Source organism: Empidonax traillii, unplaced genomic scaffold (assembly GCF_003031625.1).
Source record: "Empidonax traillii isolate 1590-97213 ecotype Southwest subspecies unplaced genomic scaffold, ASM303162v1 scaffold132:size1788729, whole genome shotgun sequence".
Classification (NCBI taxonomy): domain Eukaryota; kingdom Metazoa; phylum Chordata; class Aves; order Passeriformes; family Tyrannidae; genus Empidonax; species Empidonax traillii.
This window is the reverse complement of record NW_020955325.1, coordinates 104,336-129,528: the sequence shown is the minus strand read 5'-3', so window position 1 is coordinate 129,528 and position 25,193 is coordinate 104,336. Positions and strand designations below refer to the sequence as shown.

General features: G+C 44.1%; 1 protein-coding gene across 2 annotated transcripts in view; it reads right to left on the bottom strand.

Moving 5' to 3' along the window:
- ESRRB (estrogen related receptor beta) overlaps nucleotides 1–25,193 on the bottom strand; it is a 134,629-nt gene that overhangs the window by 13,965 nt on the left and 95,471 nt on the right. For both annotated transcript variants that reach the window (XM_027883677.1, XM_027883676.1), the window contains exons 3-5: nucleotides 18,676–18,792; nucleotides 3,805–3,915; nucleotides 3,026–3,187 (exon numbers count right to left, since the gene is read on the bottom strand). In XM_027883677.1, coding sequence (XP_027739478.1) covers nucleotides 3,026–3,187; nucleotides 3,805–3,915; nucleotides 18,676–18,792 — 390 coding nt within the window. The remainder of the gene's footprint in view (nucleotides 1–3,025; nucleotides 3,188–3,804; nucleotides 3,916–18,675; nucleotides 18,793–25,193) is intronic.

Below are 25,193 nucleotides of genomic sequence, written 5' to 3'. Positions count from 1 at the left end.
TTTTTTTTTTTTTTTTTTTTTTTTTTTTTTTTTTTTTTTTTTTTTTTTTTTTTTGTGATTTTCTTTTTTATTTCAGTAGTTTGGCTGTGAGAGCTCCCAAATTAAAAAAAAAAAAAAAAAAAGTCACATAATTTGTGGCAAGTGGAGTTCATAATCTGTTAATTTATTATCATTTCTGTCATCCTGGAGGGCCATTAGCAGAGGTAATAAAAGGAGATGTAATTATAGGATCTGAGGCCACTCCAGACACAGCTGCTGTCACTCCACTTGCCATATTTCATTCCGTGCTAGTACTATCGTCTTCCTGGTGAGAATAGCACAACAGCTACCCTGGGAGAGTCTTCATCGTCACCCCTCAAGAGAAGTCCTGTCACCCTGCATCAAAGCAAGAAGAAAAGGTGGATGTTGTTCAAAGACAATTAGGATGGGGGGGAGAGTGGCTAGTGGGGAGGGGGCCTTGTACAGAAGGGCACAACTCCACACAGGCTAAGCGTGACTTTTGAGCTAATGACTAATAAGGCTATTGAGCTAATAACATTTTCTAAATACCATTAAATCATGCTTTATTATTATTATCATCATAGGAGAGTGTGTTTAAGCTTTACTGATTTTATTTGCTAACACTTTAGGGTAGAAGTTTGTGTTGATACTTGGGATCCTAAAAGGTTGGTAGGACTTTAATGTCACACACACCATTCTTTATTAATTTCAGTGTGAATACAAGGCAGGAATATATGACTTTTTCTCCTTTTTCCATCCTTCTCTGACCAAGAGTTCATGCACACAGGAAGCAATGTCACGTTTTGTTCAAAATCCTTGGAAGGCAGAACTACAGGGCATGGTTAATTTAGACATGTGGCAGTCTCCTGGCCCTGCCCTGCTCTGCCCCCTTGCTGCCTAACTCAGTATGTTTCATACTTGTTCCGGAACTACGGAGTATTTTGTTCCATTTTTATGAACCGTCTTTTATTATGTTTTTTTTTCTCAGTACTGCTCTCTTGTTTAACAGTCCCTGAGCTCTCTCACGTGCACACAGTCCTGTTGTACTATACTGCTGCTGGTCTGAACTGTGCCAGGCTGTGGCTGTTTACTGGATTGCAGGAGAAGAAAATACACAGAGAAATCTGAGACAGTAACAGGTATGTCCTGCTTTCAGAAAGGAGATGTGCAAGAGCAATCTCTACTATACTCCTGTTCTGGGATAATATCACCAGGCTAGAAAACTTGGTAGGAACTCAGAGCTGAGCATCCCACGCTCATTCCACTGCCACAAGCTGGAGAACTACAGCAGGGCACTCTGTGCGAACAGAAACAGCCAAGGTTAGAGGAATGTACATGGGCACCTCACTGGAGAGCTGTAGCAGCTAATTCCATTGCCTTAAAGCCATTCCTGTTAACACCCCAAGTATTGGGTTAGTAGAGCAATCCAGGCTGAGTTCCCTAATCACCACTGTAACCCCACTTGTGATGAATCAGCCCCAGATGGATTCTAGCACTAGTGATGGGTATAATCCCTGCAGATACTGCAGATCTCTTGTAAGAAGGGCACCACCAAGATTAACCTCTACTCAGAAACACTGTCCTGAAAAAGTTTCTCCAGACTTCCCAGTCCCATCTCATAACAATCCATATTCCATATAGCTCAGAAAACCATTAACTCTTGAATTACTTGAGAAATACTCCCTCTGGAAAAAGAGAAGCAGCTACCAAAAAGCCAAAACAGGAGCTACAGAAAGAAGCAAAATACATGGGAGAACTAAATTCTCTGATCACTCTTGTTAAGATGTCTCACCAAACAACAAAGAACTTAAAGCCAAGAAGCAAAGAAAGAGAACACAGACCCATGCAGTGGAAGACAGAGACAACATGCAATAAATCACATGATCCTGTATCAGAGCCTTGAATATTCTCCTGACACAAGGAGGTGGGACAGAAGGCAGGAGATAGCTGAAGTAAGCTGTTTATAGCTGTAGAGCGCTGTCTGAAGCAATCTTTGGAAAGTAGCCATGTAAACCCCAAGGATATCCCCTGAGTTCCCTGGCCAGCCTTCTCTACACACAAATCCTACCTATATGTTTTTGGAGGGATTAGAGAGAGACTAGAAAGAGGGGAGGCATTTTCCCTTCCCAGTCCAAGTCTTTGTCCTTAGAACTTCCTTGATGGCCATGTGTGCTTCTTCAGCCTGGGTCCACCCTACCTGCAGGTGTGAGGCACTTGTTATGCCATTTGATCACATAGACACACACTGAATATAGTCAATGAGCCTTTCAAGGCCAGTCACACTGCCAATAAGTTGTCCTCATTATTTGTCAACACAGAAGCCTGGAGATTCATTGACAATAGCATGTTGTCTATCACAATGGGACTTGTTCTGTGATGAATCCATTATGACAAAAGCTTTTTTGAGTCTAGGCAAGAATGACCCTGATATTAGCTAAATTGGTTAGAGTCTGGTGCTAGTAATGTCAAGGCTGTGGGTTTGATCCCCGTATAGGCTATTCACTTATGAATTGGACTTGATGATCCCTGTGGGTCCCTTCCAACTCAAAATATTCTGTGATTCTATAACATCCACTACAGACTTGGGGTGTACCTGTCTTTTTATTAGCAGTAACGTCCAGTCACAGCCATAACATTTAATCATCTATAAATGCAACAGACCTAGGTCATGTTGATGTAGTGCAAAATCACAAAAGTCCACTGTACCATCCCAGAGGCTGTTTCCCAAATGCTTTCACTGGGCCACTCAATGCCAGATACAACAGAGAACTTCACTGTATCATATCAAAGCCTTCTGCATAATCCAAGGGCACATGCATACAGAGTCATCACTTTATGCACCTACATCATAGGCTGCATTGGAGTTTTTTACCAATGAGAGCCCACCACAAGCAGTTTTTCGTGACAGTACTTTTCATGCATCGCTACATGAAAAAATCCTGGTTGAAGACAAAACTGATAAGTGCAGAGATAAATAATAGCTCCCTTTGCTGTTCATGTTACACCCTTGTAATGCCCTGTTTACCTGGGATGTGCTTTGCCCAGCCAATGATCACCACCAGTTCCCTGTCTGCCAGGTCACAGAGGGTTGTCAGGGCTTTGATGTCGCTCTCTGGCATGGTTGGATCAGGCATGGCATAAATCTTCTCTGGCTCAGCCACCAGCAAGTGGGAGACGATCTTAGTCACTGCACATTTCAAAGGAAAAGTGTTGTTACATCTCTCATGATAAAAGGTGAACCCTCCTGGGATAAGACATGACTACAGAGCCCATGAGACCTCAGTAATGGTTTTGATCACAACAGGAGAAGACTACACTGCAGCTACACAAGCTGTAGTGATCTGCCTATGCCAAACCAGCTCTGCACAGGGATGACAAAAGCAGGAAGCTGCTGTAATGTTGTCAGCCATTTTCTCAATAGGGTCTAGCAAGGGGAGATGGAGACACAAAGGTGTTGGTGGGATGTGGAAAAGTTTAAAGAACTATGGGTGGTATTGAAAAGAGAAAGCATGGGACTGGTTTTGTTAACATAGCTTGGGTAAAGGAAAAAAAGATCAGACTATCACTAAATGGATTTGCATAATCTCCTAGGAAAGGTCTTGTATTTAACCCTAGGTACGATGAATAACAGCATCTGAGCTGTACCTTAGGCCCACCTAATTTACCTCTACACTACGAGAAAATCCTAGTGCTGTTGACTGACACAGGACTCTGAAGTGACAACTGCTACTCTACATTTTGGGAGACCAATGAAAAGAAATACAGTGGCTGCTCAGGGGGCAGCAATTCAAGGCTAATACATACGTGGCTTTTTAGCTGGGGGAGGGATCTGTAAGCTCAGGTAAGTGCTGCTCTCAGAATCCAGTCTCCTCTTGTATTTCTGTCGGCCTCCACGGACTCGATCCAGACGAACACCTGCAGGTAAAACAAAAAAGAAAAAATCCTCATGATTCCTTAGTGCCTTAGGGAACCTTGACATTCAGATGCTTAAATTTGCTAAGTAAGATGTTCCCCATACTCCAGGGAGCTTCCCTCTCTCAAATGCTTGAGATCTCAGCTGAACCCAGCAATCTTAATACTAAGTAGACTGCCTCCAGCTCTAAGCATGCTGCTGTGAGCTTTACTTTTATTCAAAACATTAATGAAGACAGAAATTAACCCATTCAAACTCTTGAATCTCATCAGTCTAATGGACAAATGAAAAGCTTCAGAACTCAATGCCCTCTAGATGATCTTGCTTTAAAAAAGAAAGACTTTAAATGTCAATCAAACCTGTAGTTATAAAACTAAGCTTTTAGATTGTTCTTAAAAATGAAAAGTTAAATGTTCTGTGACCTCTCACTGTTTATATTTGAGAAAAGTGACCTATAGCAAACAGATAATGAACTATGAATCCAACAAAAATGTTTCAGCCTTGATCAAGTAAGGCAACAGTAATAAAAGTAGAATCTAAATAAATAGAAACAACCTCTACCACAATAAAGCCACGATAAAGATGAATTAGGGAGACACCGAAGAATTTGTTGCAGCTCTTTCAAAATACAGTGAATCAAACTGGAAATACACACTGAAAATAGTCCCCAGTGACTAGGAAGTACCAGTGACTGTCACCTTGCAAAAAAACCATAGCAGCATCAATAGACCAGGAACAGCAACTAAATTGTGCTATTAGTACAAAATATAGTGTTAAAAAGAAATCAGTTATTTCTGACCAGCCATATAGTCTCAGGTAATCTGGTCTTATGAAATTGGGATAACTTAGTCTTCTGGGAAAAACAGCTTTTGGGGGAAAAAAATCTTTCAAGACAAATGTAGGAGTATTCAAATAGAATAAAATTTTGAATGTACACTATACAAGTACTTCCTTAGAAACACACAGTAGTTTATCTAGTCTGATCACGGGAACCAATTATGTGATACACTTACTAATCACACTGAGCTATTAATATTTTGCAATCATACCATACATAAACACAAACAACTAAAAACAAACACTCCACATCAGGTTTGAAGTGATGCTTTTGGAACAACTTGTACACCTGAAAAAACCTGTAGTCTTCTGGCGAATATTCTACCCTAGAAAGAGGCACATGTCTGTCACTCTGTGTTTTAATGCTGTGTTTGCTTACTATGCCATGGAAAGGAGAAAGCTTTTACTGTAAAGCTCACACCAGCCACACCTATGCCACCTGAAACTGCTACTAGATCCTGATACTCTTTATGGCTAGAGCACCCAAACTGATTTGACTGACAGTACTAACTGCCCCCTAAGCAGCAAGAACACCAGGCCAACAATACTCAGTGATACAATCTGGTAACAACATCTCCCACTGAGCAGGAGAAACAGGAATGAGCAGGTGTGGAGCTCTGCAAAGCAAGGGAACTGCCATTGCAGGTGGCTGCTGTGGGAGGACCACAGATATTGGAGAGGAAGACACGAAGCTGATACAAGTGAGCTCAGGTCACACTGAGTAATTTCCTTCCCCTGTCCCATTTTCTATTTTTGTCTCTATATGGAGAATTCACTGACATCCCTAAGCATAAGTGCACCTTTCTCCTCCATTACATGGTATTGTTTCTGAAAATGATGCCTATTTCTTCTTCTTTTACCTCCATTCCCAGCAGCAGGTAGGCTGTGGGCAAGACTCCTCCCTGGGTGCCCCAACACGCACCAGAGACCAATTTAAGAGAGGACAGCCAGGGAATCCCAAATCTGAGGTTATCTAGGTAGACCCCTGAGGAACAACGCTAATATAGAAAGAAGACCTCTATTCCATGCTCTGCTGAATGTGTGACATCTACCTATAAGCCAGGAAAGATAGGAGATACACAAATTTCAGGAGCTGCCAGTAAACCAAGCAACCAGGAATGAAAATGAAAAGGGTCAGAAATACACTGTTGAAAGATTAGAGAGGAATCCAAAACAGGCTGCAAGACTTCAGGACTGAATCACAGTTTCCCAGGACCCTCCCAGAAAAAGGATGCATTCCTTTGCACCAGTGGTCAGGATGTCATCCGTGCAGGGAGGTGCCATTCTCAGCCCAGCAGAAACTAACAAACAGCCTTCCAGGATGCTTTCACTGTGCAGTTTGATAAACAGCAGGGAGGGGGAACTGGGAGGAGTAGGGATGAAATGGGGGAAGGAGCTTTTTTCTTCCTCCCAAGGAGAAGCACGCCATCGTCCAGTGCTTGGCAGAGGGATGGCTGCACAGGTTGCAGTGGTACTAGGGACCCTCAATCAGATTATAAGGACACAAAGGACTTAAGTGCATTAAAAAAAGATAAGAAAGATGCAGAGAGATTTACCCTCCATCCCTCCTTCCCTCACTGAGCAGATAGAGGTCTGTTTGCCCAAGGACTTCAGCTTGTTAATTTTGATCAACTGTTTGTCCTCCTCTTGTTCCCCTTTCCTGTGCAACACTCCTTGAGGCAAACATTTTCAATCAGCACTCACAGAGCCACTGTTCTACCCTGTCATCATCACTCCAGCCACAGAGCTGGTGAATAGACTGAGCCCCACGGTAGCACATCCCTGCACCAGCTGCTGAGTGCAGTGGCCTGCAGGTGCTACAGTAAACAAAAGCATTTAATCCCTCAAGTCCCTGACTGTGACACTCCACACATAACCATCATGGTAAAATCCCTTTCCCAAAGATCTGACAGCCTAGTGGGTCATATCTAGATGGAAGGAAAGGGTATGGCCCAAAATCAGTATCTGTGGTACTTAGGTACTCAGGTTAATGTCTGCTGCTCTACTTTGATTTCCTCTGGGGTTGATTTTAAGATAGGTAGAGTGATTATGATGCAGCTCTGAGAGAGACACTAAAGGACATTAAAATGGAGTGGCAAGGTGTGGTGGGTGAGATGAGAGAAAGCACGGAGCAGAGAAGAGATGGACGGGGATATAAACTGGGATATGAATGGAAGGGGGAGAGTGTAAGGAGAAGGAAGATGAAAGAGAGAGGGCTGGAGCAAGGCTGAGTGGTACATACACTGGAATCACAAAAGCAGGTTTCACAGCTGAACATTACATGCAGCCACCCAAACATTAAGTAACTGTAAGGTGCAGCAGCCACTTACAAGATGTAGCTGGTCCATACTGAAGACCTTTCAATATGATTTGGTGCTGCAGCCTCATAAGACAGAAGGAAATGAAAGCTGTTGCCTTCCATCTCCAGCACAAACCCTGTTGTCACAAAAATCACAACTGACCCATTCAAAGGAGACAAGTGACTCACTCTACAAAACTGTCACCACCATAGGCACTCCTGGACACCCCTTTTTGACATTATCAGCAAGAAGGTGAGATGCAATGGTACAGGGCAAAGTTTGGAAAGTACCACCCCTTGATAACTTATCTTGCTGGCAGGTCCTTCCACTCCCATGTATTTCAAGAAAATGCTGCTGTTAATTGAATTTTGTTACTTTTGGAGGGACTCTGAATAAGTCCTGGCACCCCATCTGACCTACATATGGAGCTGACCATGGTGTACGCCATAGGGATTGAGTTCCAGCTCACCGGCAGCTCTCTCTCAGCATCCCTGCCTGCCTGAGCTGCTCTGACCTAGTAGGGAGGAGTGCAGAGCCTGGACTTGCGCAGGACTTCTCGGTTCAGCATCCTGCCTAGGGAAGGGATGTCAGTTTTCTAACTGTCCTGTGGGTGCCACTCGTGTTCCAAGCGCTCTTGCAGAGAGGTCTGTGCCAGCACCGAGCCTCTGCAGTGGGAGAGCTGATCTGCTGATCTGTTCCAGCTCCCTGCATTTCTCTGACATGCCCCTTGGAGAGACGTCTGCCTGACAACTTTGGGATCAGATGTCCCCTTACTGACTTGATAACATCAGGCTTTAGGGTTTTTTTCTTAATGGAAGTAAAATAATTCCAGCTTTTTTTAAAAGCTGGACCCAGGCCGAGACTGTCGGAAGTAAAAATAGCCGAGTATGCAGAGGCGACAGAGCAGAGTCAGGTTTAGTTTCTCTTTTATTTTCTGGGGACTAAAAATACTCTTAAAAGCTCCGCGAAGCTAAGCCATGGCCAGTGGCAAATGCAGTCTAGGCCCAATATCAGCTGTCGCATCAAATTACTAGCCTCACCTTACTTTCCATCCAGTCCTATCACATGCCCATGAATTGATAGGAACAGAAAGATCTACCTTGCCAAAGAGCTAACAGAGGAGTCAAGCTACAGGGTTTGCATGGCACAATATGAGTCTAGACCAAGAAGGACACAACCAAAGGGAACACAGGGCAAGTGCTGGCCCTGAAGCAATGGTAAAAGGGCTGCTTTTGCTGACCTTCCCTGATAGATTAGCCAGGTCCTGTGCCCACAGCCCAAATAATCCTTGAGCTGCAGTTTCCCCACCAATACAGCCTGCTTGCTTTCCCAGGGTCTGAGCTGGGGTGATGCTCTGTAGCTAACAGAGATGCACCTGTCCCCAGGAGCTGCAGCCTAAGTTCATGGATTGGCTGTGACCAAGGAAGCTGGAAAGTATAGGCTAAGACCAGAGAAGAAAGAAAGTGAGAAGGGTTGTGCCCAAGGTGTCTCTCACAGAATTTCCCTCTTCCTTTCTGCTCTAAACTTTAGGAGAGACAGCAGGATGTGGCTTTTGGATGAGTGAACCAGGAGGAAGCCTATCAAGGAAATACAAGAGCGGCGATGACCATAAAAGTCAGACTTGCCAAGACAGGGAAGGAACAGACTATAAGGAAAGGCATCTCTTCCTAAGAGGAATGGAGAGGCTGCAACCTGACTAGGCTCTCTTTTGTTACTCAGATTCCAGCTTCGGAAGGGGAAAAGACTCTTTTATACTATTAGGCTTTTACACGGCTGCAAAAAGAGGCCAGCCTCATGACAATCTTCTGGTAGGTGACTGATTCAGTTATCCAACTCATTTGCACTTGAGGGTTGCAGATCAGCACAGCCAGAAGAACCCAGCAACTAGCATGGTGCAGGTCAACAAGCCTGGAAATTACACTTGGAAAGAGAGGGTAGAAACTAGTCTGGAGAGGGGGGCAGTGGAGATGAAAATCCACCTCCCGTGTTGCAATGCCCTACAGAGAGATTAGATCAGTTCAAGCAGGATGCTGCAGCCTCTTCCACCTTTGATGTTTTCAGGATTATGTTAGGTAGGAAAGTTTCTTTTCTGGCTGGCTGGCTGAAGAATCCCTGGACTCACAGAGACAGGTTAGCCCTGAGATGCGTGATGATACCTGGTGCCAGAGGCTTCACGTGCCTTGGAGCAGTAACACAAGGTGTCAGCTCCTCACATACAGAAACACAAGCAGCATGTCCCAAGTGGTTGGTCCAAAGCATAGAGTGTGGTGTAACTGGCACAGCTTGAAAACCAGTCTTCCTCCTCCACCAGTGCCAGCTGCATGAGGGCCAGCTCTGCAGAGCTGTCTCTGCAGCAGTAGCCATTGCTGTGTCTCAAATGTACATCTTCCCATGCTGAGCCCCTCTCACCTTGCTCCCACAGTCACCTTGGAAACTCAGGAATTAACAAGGTCTTCAAGGGCAAATGGGAATAAAGAATATCTCAGTACCTTGTTCTCTGTAGTAAACCCCACACCCACACATTCACCCTACGTCCATGGTCCATGCAAATGTTCTCCTTTGATTGCTTCCCCTCCCAGCCCTCTAAACAGTCTGAAGCAGGACAGCAGCTGTACTGTTTATGCCATCCATGGCCACAATGCCTGCACAGCAGCAGGCTGAGGGGCAGTCTGTGAAACGAGGGATACAGGAACATGCCTGCCAGGAAAAGACCAAGATTGCCTTTCACAAGAAGACCTAAAGGATGACAAAGCCCCAGCCACACTGGCTTTCCAAGAGGTAGTTCTCAGAGATAAAGCCCCTAAGAGGTGTTTGCTTCCTAGAGGAATCAGCAGTCCTTGGGTGTGATTTAACTCCCTTTACGTTAGGGTTTGACAGCTCCCTTCTGTGCATCTGGGCTCCCCTGACATGCAACAGGGAGAAGAAGGCACCTCCACATTCATCTCACTGGCCAGCCAAGTACCTGAGGAGGAGTGATGACAGATACTTCTCTGCACTGACTACCAAGAGAATGCCTGAGGGGTCAAAACAATGCTTTCTCAGTCCAGTTTTCTGTCTCATTCTATTTAGGTGGAGCATATTTTGGAATAGGTAGAAAAGCATGGATCAAGAACAATTTTTAGATATGTTACACAATGGAGAGGCTCCCAGCAGTGCATGGAGAGAGGCCTGCTTGTGACAGAGATCCACAGAGGCAAGGGAGTTAGACCCACCAACAGAGCATGCTGCTGCTTTGGCTATCCTCTTAAAGCAACTCTGATTGAGCCTTGGAGCCTTGAAGCTTCTCCTGAAGTTCTCACTCAGCAGTAGCTTTTCTAATGGTAAGAGCTATTGTCCACTTATTATTTAATTCTAAATTGGAACAGCTGTGCCAGGCAACTTGAGCAAAGACCCTTTCAGGATACCCTGCAGCCCAAAGGCTGGCACAGTCTTCAAAGGTGAACAAGGTGAAGGGATTGAGAATCTCGGCAGAGCTGAGTCACTGGTGCACATAGATCAGCAGAGACTGTGACAATGTTGATGCACATGCCTTAAGTTACTGTAGAGCAGTGGGACATATATTCGGTCCCATCCTATTCTTGCATACCTCAAAGAATCTTACCTGATGTGTTGTCAGAACTGCCTAAAACCTTGTAGCACAATGGTTGGGGTCTAAACATCCCTGTATGGTTGTTGCAGTTTTTATGTGCTGCTTTTTTTCTGTACATACTATAAGTGCACTATGCTCTGTTTTTGGTGGCAGAATGCACAACGTGTTTATCATAAACCTGTACAGAGGTGATGTCTCTCTGAACCCACAGAGATGGATATTGATGGAACCTGGAATTCATATTTGATAGAATGGAGATTTAATGAGGTGTGGTAAGAACCTAGACAGATAAATAATTCAAAATGAATTGGAGAAACCAAACTAAAAAGATTCATAATCCACTGAATGTGGGAGAAGGTGTAGAGATAGTCCTCGATGTGCCATTCTTATGTTCAGAAAACAGATACCAAGTGCCATTAGCCTTATGTGCCCTTTGTGGACAGCCCATCCACTGGAAGCCTCCTCTTTGGAGAATTACCGTCACCCTAACAAAGGCAGCACATGCTTTGTGTCACACCATTACCCAGCTCAGCTCCAGCCACACTGCAATTACTCAATCCATGTCTTGGAAAATAGCTGGGTGTGGATGGTATACACATCAAGATGCCACTCACTGCTCCTGCAGATCCTGTTTCAAAGGACAGGGGGTTGCCTGTCTGTTTTTAAACATAAGGATATTTTAGAGAGAGAAAAACAATTTTTCATTCTCTTTTTTCATTAGGATACCTTCAACAGGGGTATTTCTGGCAGCAGCTGGAGGCAGAATACTCTATAAATACAAAGGCGTCAAATTGCACACAGCAGCAACCTGATCAGGGCTACCTTTTAATTTCTGACATAAGCTGGCCACTAACCCAATTACCCAGGGTCCCTGGAGGAGCCCTCATGCTTCCCAGGAAGCACAAAGCAAGAACCCAAACATACTGCAGGGATGTTAGCTGAGCTTTCACTGAAATCAAATATCTTTTTGAGAACACATGGTCTGGAAGCAGGGATGGGGAGAGGAGGGAGAGTTTGCTTGAAACACTTTGCTCCATTGAGAGATTTTTTCACTTGAAAACAGAAATGAAACACCCTCCATCTGGTTACATTGCTGAAAAGGAGCTCTGTTGTTGATTCAGTTATCTGGATTTCAGTAGAGGATGAAGACAAAGTTACTAAGTGGAACTAGTTTGAGATGGCCAGTGTTTGAAAACCCTTGTTCAGATGCTAGATGACTGCACCAAATTTACTACATCACAGAGCCACGTCTGTCCGGGATGACAGATTTGATTCCGTGGGAAAAATTCATATTAGCAGCTGGTAAGAGAAACAGAAGAATTAGGACTAAATACCAACAAAGTTCCACTGACTACAGGGTTTTCTAATCAGACAAGGTCTTTAACAGGAGAAGCATGGATTTAAGAGATAGCTGCTTCTAAAATTTGGAGATTGCAGTCTCACCATGTCTGAAGTGGGGACCACCTCCAACATTCACAGAGATGCAGGCACTTGGGCAGCACAAGGGTTACCAGGTTATTGCAAATTTCTGTGAAGCAGGATAGTCCCAAAGAGACCAGGGACAGGAGGGAAAGGGGAACAATTAAGAGGAAGATAAGCTGAATGAACTTTGGGCTCTCTTATGCTGACTTATCTTTCCTGTTTCACTACCTGGCTGTGCAGTGGCAGTATCCACACATTCCAGCAATCTTTACATCAGAAATAATATTAGACAGATAGGACTCCAACAGCTTGGGAGATTTGTAACAAAGAATTTGGGATCCCTGGTAAATTTTAATATGTTCTCCAGAATTTCTTATGGAAATGCACTACGAGCAAAGAAACAAAGTCTCGGAAAGGAATAATTGTACCTGGGATTACTACACCAAAACAGATACAGCTCTGGGAAGAAAGAGAAAGAGAGTCACCTAGGTAAGAGAAGTCATATGTCTTTACTGGATGATTGCCTATCCTCTGTCTTGCTGTTAAAAAGCCTCCTTTTTCTGCATCCAGATCAAGACTATCTTCCTTTACCCTCATTCCTTGCATTTGTAGACTTCACTCTCACCACACAAGAAATGGCTGCTGGGTGACTTCGGAGAGCCGAGAGGCTAAGCCTTCAAAGACATTCAGACTGGGGCAAAACACCTCCTGCAGGGCATGTTTCCTGTCCTGGGAATTCCCACTCCTGCTTTTAGCATGTCAAATGCTTGTAGATCTGGGTGACTTCTATCTTCTGCTTTCTGAAATAAGGCATACCTCTCTATCACAGGACACATCCCCAGGACTCTTTCCCTCTTTACCGTCTTTCTTGGGAACCAACCAGTGATGTCTGCAAGAAACTGGGCAAAAGCCACTCACATATCTCAGAAAGCTACTCCTAGGACTCAGCCATAAGCAGGACTCTGAAAAGACAAATTTCAGCACTGGCAGGGAGCAGAAGACAACAGTTCTTCAGCAATATAATAAACTTTTATTTTATTAAGAAGGAAAAGAAGATTTAAAACTTGGTGGAATAATGGATGACACCTCAATGCCTGGACGAGGTTTTTTTTAGACAGTTATTTTCTTTGCTGCATGGTTTGTCGCTGTGTGATGTAACACATGATTTCATGTGCATGCACTTCATGAAAGCAATTACTGAACCAGCTTTGCTTCTTTTTCCAAACTGTTTATGCTCCATTTGGATCTCTGCAGATGTGCCAGCACAAAACAGGGAGCAACACAGCTTTAGAAACAATACAATCCAAAACAGACCCACCACTGGCCAAAGCTCAGCCCATCAGCAATGCAGGTGGTGTCTCTGTGATTACATATTCAAGAAAGGGTAAAACCATGCTGTACAGCAGCTTAGAGGTGTGAGAAAATATGGGAGAAACAGCCCTACAGATACCAAGGTCAGAGAAGAAGGAGGCAGAGGAGGTGCTTCAGGTGCCGGAGCAGAGATTACACTGCAGTCCATTGTGAAGATCATGGTGAAGCAAGTTTTCCTCCTGCAGCCCATGGAGGACCACAGTAGTGTAGATACCCACCCTGCAGCCCATGGAAGACACCACACTGGAGCAGGTGGACATGCCCTGAAGGAAGGTACAGCTTGTGGAAAGTCTGTGGTGGAGCACGCTCCTGGTGGGAGCTGTAGACCATGAGAGGAGTCCATGCAGAAGTAGGTTTTATAGCAGGAACTGTGGCCTATGAGGGACCTACACTGGAACAGTTTGTTCCTGAAGGACTGTACTCTGTGGAAAGGACCCATGTTGGACAGTTTGTGAAGAACTGCAGTCTATGGGAAGTACTCACTTTGGAGAAGTTCATGAAAGGCTGTATCCTGTGAGAGGAACCCCAAACAGCAGTGGTAGAACAGTGCGAGAAGGAAAGAACAGCACAGATGAAGTGTGATACACTGACCACAAACTCCCAGTCACTGTTCACCTGTGCTGCTTGGGGCAGAGAAGATAGGTCTCATGAGTGAGTTGAGCCTCAGAAGAATCAGAAGTGGGAGGAAAGTGGTTTTAGTTCGGTTTTTATTTCTCAATATCCTACTCTCTTATTAACTGGCAAGAAATTAAATTAATTTTCCCTAAGTCGAGTTTTGCCCATGACAATAATTGCTGAATGATCTCCCTGTCACTATCTCAACTCACAAGCTTTCTCAGCATATTTTCTGCCTCTGTCCTGCTGAGAAAGGAGAGTGAGAGAGCAACTTGGTGGGCACCTGGTGGCCAGCAAAGGTCAATCCACCACACTGACACACAGAGAAGGACTGACATCACTGGCCTTGTCACAATGCCACTCTGCAAGGTGACACACAGGATTGCAACTTTAGAGAGGCAGCAGAGGTGTGGAGGGCAAAGCTGGGAGGTCATGTTTAACCAGCCAATGTCCAAAATAAAACCTCTGAACCCACATACACAAGCCATGTGTCATCTGAAATTACATCTGCCTCTTGAAGACAAACAAATTGCTGTAGAACAGAAAGGCCATGGGTGGCTAGAGCATGAATGGCAAGGGCACATTCTCCCTAAAACTGACAAGGTATATTGAATTTTTAAAAGAGACCTGCCAAAGTGCTGAAATTTCTCTATCCATCATTCCAGAAGGCCAGAGAGATCTAGTTCTACTCTGTAGAGCCCAGAGTTAAAGAGCTATGTTTGGTCATTGTAGTCACAAGACAGACAGTGATGGGAGCAAAGAGAGGCAATGGAGTGGACAAAACCAAGGATGCCTAGCTCTGAAAAATGCCACTCCCTTGCAAGTTGCAGGGCATGCTTTCTTTCACTGGCCATCCTCACTGGCCAGACTTGAATGTAGGTATCATCTTCTCCATCTGGAGTGAGCATTATCACAGGTTGCTTAGGTTTCCTGATTTTTGCAGAGCAGCGGGGCATGCACTTCTACTGGACAAAACCGTGAAGATGCTCATTTCCCATGGCCTGCAGACTGGTGCCTCAGCAAGTTCAAGAGCAGCAGAGCACAGGTTTTCTGGGGACAGTGCCTTCCACAGGGGCACTGGGACTGGAGTCTGCTGCAATCCTGGACTCCAGATTCAGCAGCTTCCTATATGAGCCTGTTACTGAGGGCTAATTAATGCTCTCTGGGGGCACATTCCAGATGGAAGGGGAAAGAGAGAGACAAGCAGCCAGACAGGCCAACACTTCAGACATCTGAGCCAGTTGGGCTCTGTGGGCAGAGTGTTCTGCTTGCCACTTTCCCCAGTGAGTCTTGCCTGCCCTGCAGCGTCACGACAGGAGAACCTGAGACAGCAAAGCTCTGGTGTCTGTGCAGTTCCCTTGTTGCAATACATTGATCAGAGCTCTCTCAAAGAAAGTGGTCTGGATATCTGAGACACCTATTGATTGCTCCATTGGCTCTCTTCCTGCCCTGATCCTCATTCACTCAGCATTGCCTGAATAATCTGCACTTCTGTGTTAGGGGAAGTCTCCCCAGATCTTAAAGGGCTACATTCACAGCTCTTTGCCTAGCTGTAGCCCATGTAGGGAGGAGAGATGTCTGGTGACCTTATATGTAGGCCCCAAGGGGAGGACCTAAGTCCCTCCTACAGCATCAAGCCAAGCACTTCAAGTATTTGGCAGAACTTGAAGTCATGGCTACTTGTTTTTGCCATCTTTGAGTACTGGTGCCTTCTGCTTGAAGAACAGGCTCATGCCACAAGCCCAGCAGGCAGGAGATGGTATGTACATCATATATAGTGAGAATAACCAGGAAAATGAGAAGAAATCATGAAGTCCTTAATCAGCTACTAATGGAATATCACACTTTTCTTCTTGAACAAAAGGACAGTTTCTTGACCCAGGAACATCCTCACTAAGTTACAAATTCTCTGCCAAGAACATCAAGGAGAAACATGTCAAGAGAAGAACTGGTTTCTAGATCTTGCCTTTAAACAAAAAACTGTTTTCCTCCAAACTTGAGATAATCAAGCAGGAGGAAAAACATGGCTTAGCAACCTTCTGCCATGGATGAACCCAGGGATGAAGAGATACACCAAGGCAAAGTTGGAAGGGGAACTACTGAAAGGAAAAAAAAACCATAGCTCAAATATCAAGACACATCCTAATGAATGCTTGGAGACTGTAGAATAGGCTCTCTGGGGAAACCAAGACATTGGGGATTTTTAAAAACAGTTAAACTATTAGAACTGTACAGCTGAGAACACCTGTGCCTTGGCACAAGAAAAGGGATGAATGAGCTAATAAGATGAGAGATCAGCAATGGAAAAGACCAATGAACCCTTTCTAATCCAAAATTCCTTGTCAATTCTGCATTTTGAGCAAATCAAACAATTGTGGATTTGTTCTTTCTAGAAACTCCTGGCTCTGGAGACCAAAGAGTGTAAACCATTTTTCTTCTTGGATTTGGCTTTTAAAGACGTGTATTGATTGAATTCTGTATATTAATACCTTGTGCTTCCACCAGGCTTCACATAAAGTTAACTAATAGGTCCTCATAATCCTTTTGCAAAACAACGCAGTAGGACCCGTATTTCTTAGCTTGGAATACTGAGCAAAAGAAAGAAAAAAAGATGCCTGCCCAACATCACTTGACCGCTCTGCGTTAGGGCAGAGGAGTCCTATTTGCAGATTGCTAGTGTATTCTCCTCTTGATATTATCATGAGCTCTTGTATCCCATTGCTATCAATAAATCTTTATGCTGTATATTCCACAGCACTAAACATTATGGGCAGGATCACAGATACACTGTAACGTCAATAGCAAACCACCCTTCCCCAGAGACTTTAATGATGCCAGATCAATCCCGATATGAATAACTAAATACACTTCAGCACAAAAGCAGCCTTAGAGTCAAATTCCAGTTTGCCATGAGAAGTATCCCATAGAGTTCAGGAGTTCATGCACAGCATGGTGTGAGTGAATCTATGCTGCTTTTCAGCCTAACTCTGGTGTGGAAATAGTTAACTGTTTTCCCACAGTTTGGAAGCTAAGACACAAAAACTTCACTGAACCCTGCTCTGAAGAGTGTTGAACTTCCAGAATTGGAAGGAAAAGATGCCTTGCCTACACAGTCAGCAAGCCAGTACCAGCTCCTGTGATTCTGCTCCCACAGCTGCCAGCTCTGAGAGACAACTGCTTGGATGCAGGGCAGCATAGATACAGGCAGCCAGCAAGACTTGACCCATGATGCTGCTCTGAAGAGTGACTGAAGCCACTACAGGCTTTTAAGGTTATTTTATGGGATTCAAATGAACAGGCTACAGTGCACTATAAACCTGCGCTCCCGCTAAAGCCAGTGTCACTAGTGTGTATTGGCATGTGGGAAAGGGGATATATCCCCTCCCTAATCTATCACATGAACAGAAGCAGGTTTTCAGTGGTCCCTCTCTAACTACAAAGTAGGTGCCTCCTTCCCAGAAGCAGATCTCCTGAGTCTACCACCTCTACACCTAGGTCAGGGTGGGCCAAACTACACAAGTTTGCATCTCTACCCTTGGTAACTGGTGTGCTCTAGAAGGAAGATTTTCAACCACAGAAACTATACATCCATCAAAGAACAAAACTGGTTTAACACCTAATCTACATTCTTTACAACATTGGCTGCCATCAACCTGCCCCTCAGGAAATGAGAGAGCGCTACTGAGAAGCAATACACACTCAAGTGACATTGTACAATTCATCACCAGCTGCTATGATGTTATAACTTGGAAGAGAGTTGTGTGCTGGTGTCTTGGCTCCAGCATACAGGACTTCTGCAGTCCACAGACAGCTGCTGTTCCTTGTGGTTAAGCTAAGGGGACCATGCTCTGCCAGGTACAGCAGTGCAGGAGGTTACATGCAATGCTTCTCCTTCCCTCCCCCTCCTCCCCTCACTGCCTTTCCCAGGGGGACCCAAGGGAAACAAAGCTTTGAAGTCAATCTATAAGAATGTGTTTAATTGCCACTGAATTCCCTATGGTTCACCTTCAATGGACAAGGATTGAGGAGGAGGAAAAACAGCACAAGAGAGAAGCTGAACTCTGCTCAGAGACCTCTGAACACATCAATAGGCTGAGCACAACACCAGTTGATCATGCAGGGCAGCAACCCACAGCTCCTGGACAAACCTGTGCTACCAACCATCTTCAGAAAGTCTTGAGTGGTAATAAGGGCAGACCTTCATCACACAGGGTGCCACAGCTGTGCATTACCTCTGTCCTTCCCTTATGATGTCCAGCCAACCCAGCCACGATCAGAAAAGAGCCTCTCCTCCTGAACATTGAAAAATGATCTGGGGGCAAGAAGAGCAAAACCCTCCAGTGCAGGGTTAGTTTGGGAAAGGAAACAGTCTGGCACAGCCAGTTTCCAGTTATTTGTAAAATTTGCAAGTAGCAGAAATAATATGCTAGCACAAGGGTCCTGACTAGAACCACTCTCCTCTCTAGACTGTCCTCTTAGTCATGGCCCATCCTAACGTTTTACAAAGCCTGTAAAAAGATACCTTCAGAAGGCCAGAGTAGGCAAGCATGTAGCCTAGGAGATCCTTCAAGGCCTGGAGTCCCAGGCACTGTCAGGACAGAGAAAAATTCTCATTCTGACTCTCTTACCTTCTTTTAGCATCCCCACTTTGAGGCATTTCATGAAGCGACAGGCCTGACAGGATTTGCGCCTCCGTTTCGTGATCTCACATTCATTGGTAGCCGGGCAGCTGTATTCAATATTCCCTGCAATCAAACACAGAGATGGTCACCCAGGAATCATGTTTTCCCCACTGAGCGAGGGACAGGCTATAGTGCCCAGATATTCCCACCACCATCAGTCTGTGTATGTTGTACATTTGCTCGCTAATTTGCACACACACATCCTCTGAGACTATAGCCAGCTGACCTATCCAAGGGGCTGACTGCAATGGTAGGCTTTCAGGCACAATGTGTCCTCTAGGCGTGTCTGCACCTGTCTGCACCCCCTATAATCTGGCCTGTTTCCTGAAGTCCAGGGCTGAGCGTGGGAGCAGTTCAGACATTAGCAGCACTTCCTTTGCTGCCAGTCTTGCTCCACATCTGTGGGATGGATGTCACCTGTCCTTTCTTGCCTTGCTTGGGGAACCAGGGAGATAAGAGGCAGTATTTTTTCCTTTGCTTTCTCCTGCCAGCTGACATACTACAGGTAGCAGGGAAACAGTAGGCCTGGACTGAGAAAGAGATAAGATGTCTTGTAAAATGAACATAGGTTACCTGTGCAAATCTTTACAGTGTTACTTTATCAGTACTTGTGCACCTGCCTCTCATCCTTCTGCACAGAGCATTATCGCTTCTCATTCTCTTTCCGTTTATGATCACCTTGCAACACTGTCCCCAAGACAAAACAGGGAAAGAAGCATCCCAAATTTATTTCTAGTCAAATTGTATTGTACTGGGAGACAAGAATGTAACTGAAACATGGAGCAAGGGTCTGATATTAGGATGTAAGTGGAATTATGCTGGATCACAGTGTAAGGTAACAATTATTTAGTACTAGAAGACAACAAACAGAAACAGCTGTCTCCATCCTGCCATTCATTTTGAGGTGATATTTCCGAGGAGGGCTGTTCAATGTTTGCTGCGGAGCTGGACTAGAAATCTAAGCTTGGCAGTGATGCATTGACAATGGCAATACATTTAAGGCTGTTTAGATACTGGTAAATCAGACAGTACTGGAAAAGGGTATCTAAGGTCTACAGTCAATTCAGGAGAATGGAAAAGTTGGTCTGATGATTGGAAGCAGGAACCTGAGATTCAGGAATTCAATCAGAGCTGTAGGGAGGGGTGTAGGTAAGAGCTGAGGCAACACACAGTATGGACTTTGTAAAACATCAGATTAGAAGCAGAGTTTACAGTTTAGTAACACTGGGACAGGACTTGATTTCTGCTCCTACTTCTGTAATGGATTTTTATATTCTAGTGCAAGATCCTTCCCTCTCTAAATACAGATCAACAGTCTGATACATATTAGTCTTTGGGTGTGGTGATTAGATCTTGGGGCTAACTAAGCTGTTGGAAAGACCCTTGAAAATCTGAGTGGAAAAGCAGAGCACAGATTCAATAGAAAGAAAGCACTGTTTACTTAAGTATTCTTGGCCCATGCTAGGTGAAACTCCAGGAGCACACAAACCCCAAAGCCTAAAGGTGATTGGCCTGTTAGTTATGAACATTCTACCTCTTGCTTCTTTTTTTGTCACAAGACTTGCAACTTGACCCTAAGCTCCAGCCCAGCCACGCCATTCTTCACCACTGCTCATCTACCCCCACTGCTCATCTACCACTGCTCATCTACCTCAAAATACAGTTTGTCTGCAGGAGCACAGTGTGCTGCACAAGTCGCTTCCATTCAGGATGTATTTTGTCATTGTGCAGCAGCTGAATTTCAATAGCCAGCCACGTATCAACATTCTCAGAGAGCTGGACATTGAGATTCAAGCTTGATCTCAAGGTAATAAACAAACTCCTGTTCTAGACACAGAGTTTCAGCACATTACAGACCCATGAGTACGATGGCCATGACGTCATGATCAGATACTTGCTGTGCCCCACAGAGGAAGGAACACAGCAGGAACAAATCTGGGATAAAACTCCAAGTCTCACTTTGTTAAGGTTTTGCCTTTGTTTCAGTGTTGACCTTTCTCACCAAACCCAGGATGAGAGTTCTAGAGAGACACAAGATTTCATGTATTGTGGTCCAAAGGCCAAAAATTTGTCCCTTAACACAGAGACACTACACCAAGGGCACTGAGCCTTTATAGCAGCTGAGGGCAGTGACAGCCCTCATCTGGCAGCTCAAGGTCCCTCCACAGTGTCAAGTAGATCCCCCAACTTCCTCACACCTACAGGCCCTGGTCTACTGTAGACTGGAAAGGGTCTACAAAACATATATCACAACTAAATGTGGTAGTGTCAGAGTACGTGTAGGTACTAGTTATCATACACATGATGGATGCACAGCTTGAATAAGCAGTTCTCAAAGGCATTTCTGTACTGGGATCATGACTGTTAAGGGAGCAGAGCCAGAGGAGAGTGCGCACTAGGCAAGTACCCCTTCCTGACAGCAAATAGTAGTGCAGCAGCCCCATAATCTGCTGGCTAGCACATATGAAAAAATACACTCAGCACTGGTGGGACATCCCATTCAGCATGCATGTTTACCTTCACATTGAACACAGGCTCATGTGCCTCTTCCAAACACTGTGCCCAGTCTAAAAGAAGAAAGCACCAGCAGCTGCACCTTGCAGTCCTCTCTACAGTCCTCTAAAAAAATGCTAGAGGTAAGGCTCACTGTACCCTCTTCACATAAGACAATGCTGCCAAAGTAAATGGCATTTTATACCAGGCCCAAAAACATGCTGTGTGCTGCATGGACTGAGAGCCACAGCTGGCGGTAATTCTTGCCATTATTGCAGGAAGCAGCAGTATGACCAGGGGAGGCACAATCAGCATTACCCAAGCAGAACTCAATCAAGAAAAACTATCATCTCCAAAAGTTTAACAAAGTTCTCTGACTTTTTTTTTTTTGTGTGTGTGTGTCTCAATTTCTTTTATGGGTCCTGGGGCTGGTTGCCAGCACAGTGAGCTGCTCACAGCTCCCTGTAATTTCTGTAAGTGCCCTGTGATAAAGTGATGAGATTAACTCATCGAAATTCCAACAACCTCCCAGTGGCTGGCGGTCACACCACTGGCCCAGCTGCCAGCACAGGGGGCTGAGAGAGAGATTCCCCTTCATTGCTGCAGCTGGGGGTGCTGCAAAGTCCTGCAGAAGAGTGTCAGCACATAAGGGTGCACTTGCAACTCTCTATGCAACCTTTGAGTCAAGTCTCTGTGTGTCATGAACAGTAGATTATGTGACCCAGAAGGAAAGGTCAGGAAAAACACACAATCTGATAGACAAGGCCTTGCTTTGAGCTGTTGCTTATTAGAGAGATTTCCTTTACCTAGATAATATTTACATTTGATCTGAAAAAAACTAGTAGAACCTCACCGATATCATGGCACAAGATTTACCTAAAAATGGCTTAAAAAAACACAAGTGATGGATGACAGGATCAGAGTTTGGATTTCTTCATATGTCCCCTTGGAGGGCAAATCACTTCTCTGTGTCCTAGTTTGCTCATCTGCAACCTACCTTCTGGGAAGATTGCAAGTCTTTATTCGTTAAGGTTTAACTGTACTTTAAAGTCTTTAGATTAGAGATACTAAGAAACAGCGAAGGACTATTAAAGTGATAGATCACGTTTTTTATGCTGGAAAACTGCAAAATTACCCTATTTTCTGCAAAATTAGACCTATGACTGTTAAACAATTTGGAACATAATTTCCAGTGCACACATAATAGGAGCACCTGAAAATTGTACACCAGACCTTGATCATTCAACAGATCCTATATTTACCCTACTTCTTTGGAACGGGAGGGACTGGGAAGAGGAGAATGCCTCCCTGAGCTTGGGGAGCACAGTAAAATCACACCCAGCTCCCTCTTAAATTATGGATAGGGCTTCTCAGAAGAGTTGAGATTGGAATTAGTACAGCACCGAGGGCATAAGCTGCTCCCTGCTTACTGATTCTAACCTTTTAGAAAGCCTTTCTACAAGGAAACTCAGGAAAGACTAGATAGAAATAACCCAGAAAGTCCTTAAAGCTAAAGAATGTTCAGCATCTGATTGCTGAAGAAAACCCATCTCTCTTTTTCTTGTTAGCCCTTCTAAATGAGACATCATAGCCTAAGTCTTGGTGTGAGGAGAGGTACTTTGTAAAAGTTAGAGGAAAATCTCTCCAGTGATCTACATGAGGTAAGAAAGGTTACTTTTAAGCCTCAGTTGCCAAAGAAAGGAATTAAAATATTGAACCTGTAAAGCTGCACTTAGGAACTTGAATAAGCAACCTGATCTTCAGTAGGGTCGTCCTATGCTTCAAGGGACATGTCCCTGATCTAGATGCCTGAGTATATACAAACATCAATACAGGTTCTTATTTTTGGAAAGGAAAAAACGAACACAAAAAAAAACCCAGAAAACCCCACAAAACAAAAAAATACCACCACCCCCCAAAAAAACAAAACCAAAAACCTCCAACAAAAACAAAGCTCCCCACAAGTGTTTATCACTTGCAGGAAAATAAGATTTTGGAAAAGCAGGTGAGATGAGCCCTAGTGCTTGGAATAACCAAAATTTTACTTCGTGTGGCTGATACAGTAAAAAACCCAGAAATGTGATTATCAAGGCTTCAGAACTCTTGACACCATGAGAGGAAAAGGGAATACATAGAGATGTAACAACAGCATTGTTTGCCTCCTCAGGGTGGAACATCTGGCTCTTGCTCCACAAAAGAGGACTTGGACATTTTGTACAACCTCACTCAAATCAGCTTCCTGCTTGCACAGGGAAGCTGGATATGGGCCCTGGGGCTCCCTACCAGCAACAAGTTTGTCTGTAGGGTTTCAGACACAGAAATACTTCACAGAAGTTGCAAAGAAAAGGTCCTTCTGCACAGAGTTCTCTGTACAGGTGCACTGAGGCAAACAGAAAACACAACACTAATAGAGCTGAGGTTGCACTGGAGATGGTTTTTTAAATCCTAGCACTAGATCTGTGAATAGTAAGCAGCAGTCAGGTGCTAGATCCTGAAATACTGCACTTTCCCTGGTTAAGCTTCAAAAGTTTTTGGAAAGCTATGGACTCTCACCTGAAAAGTAGCAGGCACATTTCTGGAAATGACAGAAGGATAGGAAAGTGCTTGGCTTCCACAGCTGCTACTGCAGGGACACAAAACTTCCTTTATGCATGTGGATGGCGATGCTCTTCTGCTCATGAAAAACTCTCTCAACTGCTGCTCCCTTCCCATGAGCCACTCTAAGCACCGTAACAACCAGGAAGCCCTAGAAGACTATGGATTTTATTACAAGCCTGTTATAAATCCCTAGAAGTCTTCTGAATCGCATTATCCACATTTTAAGCCCCTTATTGATGTAAAGGCATATCAACAAGGCAGTTCTGTTGCTACACTCACTGGGTTTGAAGCTTGAAAGACTCAACAGAAAATCCACAGATGAAGGAACTTTGCCTGATACACCACTAGCCTATCCAGAAGATGATGGTAAATGTTTCTCTTCTCTCTGAATCTCCAGTAACCAGTTCTTCCAATATCCCTCCTCGCAAGTTCTGTTGTATCACCTTATGGGTATGAGTTCCATGCACACAATGAGATGATTCACAAAGATCAGAGAGAGAAATCTTAATTCAGATTTATTTTGCTGAGACTTAAGCTTTTATTTTATATTAATGGGTCATTTTAGAAATAACCTTAATTTTCACCATTTGAAGAAAAAAAATAGATGAAGGGTAGTCATAGTCATGAATATGTGGAATAATAAAGGATTCATATGGTCACACAGCACTGCAATCAGTTAATATTCAAAAGAGGAAAAACTACCTACTAGTTCTAATGATTGATGAACAAAAGATAATGACAATACATCTGATTGATGTGTAATGCTCTTCCTACTGAGTAAACTATTCAGAGAAGGAAGAGAGTAGAGTTAGATTAAGAATTTGTAGCCTGTAAGAAAGCCAGAATTTGCCTCTGTCCTAAATTTGGATGAAAGGATTATTTAGGATTTCCATGGAACAGAAATTCAAAAAGTTTTAATTCAGAAACATCCAAAACACAATACCTTTCGTGTAACGTACCTATTCCATTACATTCAGCTAATATGAAATTTTTGGTTTCAAATCAGATCTGTCTTGAGCATCAATAGTAGCACACTTCAACACGCTTGATATTCAGATTCTCTCCTATCTGCACTAGATTGCACATTCCAAAATATTCAGTCAGGTGATGTCCATGGCACATGTGAGGACACTTGCACCATGGAGGTAAATGTAGATTGCCACAAGAATATAATCTCACGATGCCATGGAATGACAGAGAAATATGATTAAAATTTTGTCCGACAGCCTAGCTGACCAAAAATGCTTCAGGTCAGTTCAGAACTTCTGGCTCTGCCTCAAAGCGTGGGAAGTCCAGACCTTAGGTTTAAAATAACGTGTTCAGAGAGAACAGCCCTGCAGCCCAGTGGCATGTTCTGTCATCCTGTCTCAGGT